Raw genomic sequence first — 6,637 nt, 5'->3', positions numbered from 1 at the left:
TATTATAGAAAAATTTAAATTTTAAACTCAAATTAACGAAGTAAACGAGACCATATATGATATCTCTTATTGCAGATCTGTAGTTGCTCACATATAAAAGGCCTCTCCTTATTTATTTTTTTCTCTTTTATTAACAATATAAAGACGGAAGCTTTTGTCCGTTTTTTAAGTTGAACCTTTTGATTTCATATGACTACATGATATATATGAAATTAAAATGAACTCCTCTTTTTAACACAAATTACATTGCAATGTTATATTTTAAGTCTCAAGATTAAATATAAATTATAGGAGATGTACAGGTTTCTTAAATAGATGCATTAAATGGAAAATTGTTCTAAGATTGTCAAAGAAGAGCCTTTTTTCGAACAAATTTCCAAATCTTCCCGTGTGCGTTGTCGTCTTCATGGAGCCTCACCGTCCCAAGGGGTTTCATCGTTTTTGGCAAAGTAAAGTTAGCTTTCCAAGAAACCTCACACCATCATTGATGTTTTTGAGTCAGAGATGCTCACCTGTATTCACACGACTCAAAAACGATGATGGTTTCTAGAAAACCTTAGTGGCTTAGACCTGTTTAGTTAGAAGATTCGTTATCATGGTTCATAATTTGTTATAATATAAGAGATGCTCACCTGTATTCACACGACTCAAAAACGATGATGGTTTCTAGGAAAACCTTAGTGGCTTAGACCTGTTTAGTTAGAAGATTCGTTATCATGGTTCATAATTTGTTATAATATTTTTTTTTTAAAAATACACGTAAATTAAAAATAATTCTAATCTTATGGTTCTAATCTATGAACCAAACGGGCTCTTAGTTTAGTAGTGCCGTGAATTTTAAAAAAATTATTTTTGGTTGTCTTAAAGGTTATAAGAAGCATTTAGTATTTGGTAAATTGTAATTATAGTAGCTGTGCTGATTTTAAAATCAGCATAATAACGTTTGATAAATTTTAATGTTGAATTGCTGTAGATCTGTAAAATGACCAAAATAGACATGATATGAAATTTAAATATATATAATTATTTTTGGTATTTAGAAATATTTATTTATTTTAAAAAAAACATAATGATATGATTTTGAATTTTTTAACAATAAATTTATAATAATTAATCTTTTTTTCATTTCTTCATTCACAATATAGTTATAACTAAAATGAGCATTAGTGAGTAATCAATTTGTTGAACAAAAAAATACGTTCCATGTTAAAAAAACTGACAGTCATTAAAAGAATTAAAAGTCGTGTTCATTAAACTTGTCACAATTTGATCTCGTACTTCAACCATTTCTTGTGATAGTGAAGCTTCATCTTCTTTTACATTGTCCTTCAGTTGATGCTCTTCATAAGCGAAAACATCTAGATTATCCCCGACTTCTTGAAAATATCGATCACGCTTATCATGCATCCTAATATAGTTATGAAGCGTTATTGTTGCAATAACTATTTTTACTTGCTTCTTAAATGAATAATTAGGCATGTCTCTCAAAATTTTCCGTTTTTTCTTCCAAACACCAAAAGTGCGTTCAATGACACTTCAAAAAAAAGAATGTGCTTGGCTAAATACCTCTAAACTGCCTGTTGGTTGACGACCCATTCAAAATTGTGGTAAATAGTATCGTTATCCTTTATAAGGTCCAATAAATCCTTTTAATTGTGGATAGCCCGCGTCAACCAAATAATATTTACTTATTAAAATAAAAACACAAGAATTAGTAAAATGTAAAACATATATAATATAAAATATAGACAATGTTTTAACCTTCAGGTGGTTTTGAAAATTTCAAATGTCAGTTACATAGTGCTGATAAGAATATTCTTGTATCATGGGCACTACCTTCCCAACTTGCATATGCATATATAAATTTCATACTAAAATAACAAGCAGCCATCACATTTTGGGTTGGAACACGCTTTCTTCTGATAAATGGCACCTGATCTTCTGGTAGTATTGTAGCTAGAACATGTACGCGATCTATTGCACAAATACAATTATAAAAAGAAGAATTTTTAATGTATAAATAAACATAATTTTAGTAGGGAATGAAGCATATAAAAAGTATGATTTTAGTAAGGAATGAAGCATATTAAAAGTAAATATCGCTGATGGCATGTCATTAAACTCTAGATCTGGAGGCTGTATAATATCGATGCTCATTCGACATACAATTTCTAAAACATAATTAAAATATCTACTTACAGTCTCACCAAAGTGTTGAAATCGCTCTTGTGCTGAACGATTCTCCGCACCCTAACCCAAAATGAATAAAAACATTCCAAGCATTTCAGTCGCACACATATTCCTTGATCCCTGTAACCTGTAGTTACTCTGTAGATCATTACATAGCTTCAAAAACACGTTCTTATCCATTCTAAACATCCTATAACTTCTAATTTCATGCCCTCTTAATAATTTTGTCACAACATGTTTCCAGTTTGTGAAGAGTTCATACACGGATTCTTATGAACATACGTGTTGTAGTAATATTCAATGAGTTGAGCAATGATACATAAAGATTGTAGATCGAACTCATCATCATTGTCAGCCATTTTTAGGAACAACAATAAACCTGTCATTCAATATGGTGCAATAAAAACAATGAAACTCACATACAAATAGTAATGCAAAATGTCATTGTACAACAATGTCTTAAACATAAAGCAAGAAAACCACACTGAAAGAAAACAACAAGAAGACCAAACTGAAAGAGAATAACAATGTCTCAACCATCAATACAACAAGAAAACCGCACTAAAAAGAAATAAGGAATGGAAATCTAAGTGGAGGATCCTAGCCCATGTTCAAACTTAAGCCAATTGAGCTTCAACTCAAGTTCCTTAAAAGCCATAAATGCCTATCTCTTATTCTTGTCTAACAACAAGTGGACCGAAAAGACATACAACTCGCTTCCAGTCTGTAATCCTGGTAATGAATCTAGAACTTCAATAACTTTTGTTATGCTATAGTTTCCAGCGTCAGATTGCGCAATCGATGATCCAGTACTTCTACTCTCAACTATATCGATAAGGCAATCAATTTGTTGAGACAATTTAGCAGCTCCCCCAACCTTCACGTTTCCTTTTCCTTTCTTGACTTTCTTTTGTCTCTCATCTGTCTCAATTGGCCTCTTATTCTTACAGTCTTGTGCCAATTCACTTCGGATTGGTTCACCTGACTCACCACTACTCTCAAGTTGTTCAGGTAGAGTAGAAATATCATTTCCAACTTTATCAGCCTTACATGGCACCTGTCCAGATGATGGTGTCCAAGAATGCACTCCTGTGGCCACAGTATTCATGAACATCCTATTTAACTTTTCTTCTAACTGTGGTTTAATTCCCCGAGTGTAAAATCTCGATGCGTTGGGATAAATCTGCAAGAGCACTTGAATAAATTAAACATGCCTAGTCCAACACTAGAATAAACAATGACAAACCACATAATTCTGTATACCTGTAATTTATTATGCCACCACTCCTCAGATGCATCAATAGTATTCTTCTTAATGTTTCAACCTAGACCAATTTTTTTACCAATAAGTTCATTCCAAAGTTTCCAATCATTATTCAAAGCATCTCATTTATTCTTCAATTTTTGTCATTACCTTCTTCTGCGGCCAACCATCGTCCTCTAACTGCCATCGCCAGCTTTCTGCCACCAAGCCTTATCGTTATTGTTTCTGTCTTCATCGCCAAGCATTTATCTTGGAGTCGTCTCTCGAATAATCACCAACCGTTTCCGCCTTCTGTCAGCAACCATCATCTTCTAACCACTGTCGGTAGTTTTTTGCTGCTAGTTGTCGCTACTCCCTCAGCGAACATGTTAGAAATTTCTTTGCTTGTCACTTTAAAAAAAAAAAAAAATTCTCATTATCTTTTGCATGGCTTTAAATTTCTTTGTTTTGGTGGGGTTCTTTACATATATAGGAAAACACAAATTGCAGAGTTTAAATATAGCAAAATTTTAAAAATACTACCAGAATAGCAAAATTTTTACATTATTGAAATAAGGGCATAGTCATTATAAATTATAAAATTTTTACTAAATTTTTTACTCTATGATAATCACTATATCATTTTTTACTCTATTTGTGACATTTTGAAAATTTTACTAAATTTCAGCCAAAGGTTTGAAGTTTTACCATCTAGTGGTCTTTCTTAAATTATTGCATTTGATGATTCAAGCCAAGCTAGGAATTATCAATAATGTTTTGAACAATTCCAATTGTATAATGTGCATCTTACTTGCTCATTTTATTCATTTTTTTAACAAAACTGTAACGGATATTAAGGGATCGATAGTGTGACATTTGTAAAGTTCAGGTGCTTGTGACATTTGAAAGTTTAAGTGGTATAATGAGACAACGAGTATTTTCGAGGGAAAAAATTGAAATTAACTTAAAATTAAATCAAAACATTTGTCCATATAAAAATAGATCGGAAACCAATTTATTAAAAACTTAAAAGTGATCGGCCATTTTTAAAAAATACTCTGTGAAATGAAGCACTCTTTTATTTCTACCCTTAATATTAGTTAATATATTTCAATTTAAACTATAACTAGTCAAGGGGTAAAGTTTTTTTAAAGGGATACTTTAAGTAAGTGAGGTATTTAAAAAAGTATAATATGTAATTTTCTCATACCTCGAAATCTTAAAGTCTAGGATGTTAGTCAATTTGGGTGGCTCAGTTATCAAAAAAATTGGGCTGCATCAAAAGAGAAAGTGAGAGGGAGAAGAAGAAGAGAGATCACTGAAAATGGTGATAACTTTCGGAAGTGAACTCAGTTGTTTAGAGCTGGTTCACACGTAGAAGAGGGGGAGGCATATGCTAGAAATACATGCCTCCCCTAATTTGTTTTGCATCCCAAACTGAGAGCTTCTCCCCTTTGTAAATTTGTAAAAAATTCTTTAGATTTCTAATTTTTGGGCTTTTGTAATTTCTGCCCAACTTGTAATCTTTCTTCTCTTTAGAAAATAGAGTGGTTCATATTGTCCGGAGATGTAGGCAATATTTGGCCGAACTCCGTTATCAATTATGGTGTTCTTTTATTTATGTTCAGTATTCAATAGTCATTCTGTCGAATTTGTCCACTGCGTATAATATTATTCATCTATATAGTACTATTTATATATATAATACTATTTACTTATACGATACTATTCACTTATATTATTCACGGTGAAATTATTTTTGAGTGGGAAATACCCAACACGGGACCATTTTGAGACAAGAGGCCCCAAAAGTATCACTGATTTTCTTCTGTAATCTGCCCGTTGTCCTTTCCTCACATGGATGGGTTCTTGCAATTATTTAAATGATCATACTGATTTACCAACCAACGAATTTGAGAAAAATAATAACATATGACAGGAACACCATATATATTAATCACCAAGAAAAACAGCAAGTACGTACGTACGTTACAAATATTATATACGGCGTACATGGATGATCAATTCGCAGAGAGAGGAAATCCGATCCCATGCCGTTTCGTCGGGAACACAACAAACAACAAACTGCACATCACGCCAATCCCGACCGGCAACGCGGTGAGGACCTCCTGCGCTTCATCGGACGGCGTCGGATAGAAGCAGCTCACGACATTCTGATCAAACAACGCAATCGCCAAGAACAGAAAAACCGACATGAAAGCGTGCACAAGATCTATAAACCGAAGCCGGTACTTGTCGGCTTCTTCATTCGGTAGCTTGGCGGAGCCGTCGATGACCCAAAGGCCAGTGAGCGTGGCGACGCCGTAACATACGTTTCCGTTCTTGTCCCTGAAGCTGTCGGTGAAGCTGACCAGAAACGCCGAGGCTCCGCAGAGAACGACGAGGCCGGCGGTCATCAACCGGCTTACCGGGTCGCACTGGCCTAGGTTGGAGAAGATCGGGGCGAGGAGCTGGAAGGCGAGGACGGTCCCGGTCGGTAGCAGGTTGGCCAAGTGGGCCGTGCTCTGGAAGGTTTGGCTGATGGCTTTTTGGACGAGCGTTTTCTGGTCTACGGGTTCTGATTGTTCTTTGGGAACGTGATCATCTTTGATCAAGAGAGGGATTTTCGTGTTCTGTTCTTTGACGTGGTTTTGACGATGAATCTGAGATTTTGATGATTCCACTTTGATCTCCATGACAGTGCAGAATTTGCGTTTCGGCTAATCTCTTTTGATCGGTGTGTTTTGGCGTGTTTGTTATAAAGGGATATATTAATTTGTGTTTATAAATTGTGGGATCGGAAAGTTGGAAATAATAGTGGGATTTGATGAGTAGATGTAAAGGGCAGTTAGTGTTGCCTTGCAAGGAATCGGAAGCTGATTTTTGGACTTATAAAATAGCGTTAAGGATTCAGCCAAAATAAATAAAAAATAAAAAATAAAAATAAAAATAAAAATAAACAGATTTCAGGCATAATCCGGAAGTAACCATGCGTCTGCCTCTAGCTTGAGTGTGCCAAACCTGTTTCATTCGGTTCATGAATTTAAAATGTTATTTAAATCTTTTTGCTACAGTATTTAAAGAAAAAAATAAAAAATACCAGTAGAAATATAGTAAAAACTATTATTTATATCACTACATTAAAAAATAAGCAATTATCATTCAATTAATAAAGAATAAACAAAAGGTTATTATGGCACTCAA

At 34.0% G+C, this 6,637-nt stretch overlaps 1 protein-coding gene across 1 annotated transcript; it reads right to left on the bottom strand.

Annotated features, from left to right (window-relative positions):
- Window positions 1-5,401: 5,401 nt before the first annotated feature.
- On the bottom strand, window positions 5,402-6,281 carry LOC21398170 (protein DMP4). Its single transcript, XM_010112871.2, has one exon. The coding sequence runs from the start codon at window positions 6,127-6,129 to the stop codon at window positions 5,455-5,457; it is 675 nt and encodes a 224-aa protein (XP_010111173.1). The 5' UTR covers window positions 6,130-6,281; the 3' UTR covers window positions 5,402-5,454.
- Between the last annotated feature and the right edge of the window lie 356 nt (window positions 6,282-6,637).

Source organism: Morus notabilis, unplaced genomic scaffold (assembly GCF_000414095.1).
Source record: "Morus notabilis unplaced genomic scaffold, ASM41409v2 Scaffold744, whole genome shotgun sequence".
In the NCBI taxonomy this organism is placed as follows: domain Eukaryota; kingdom Viridiplantae; phylum Streptophyta; class Magnoliopsida; order Rosales; family Moraceae; genus Morus; species Morus notabilis.
The sequence above is the reverse complement of the archived record's forward strand: the minus strand, read 5'-3'. Positions and strand labels throughout refer to the sequence as shown.

Coding starts and splice junctions, on each gene's coding strand:
- LOC21398170 (XM_010112871.2), bottom strand. CDS start 6,129: ATGGAGATCAAAGTGGAATCATCAAAATCTCAGATTCATCGTCAAAAC.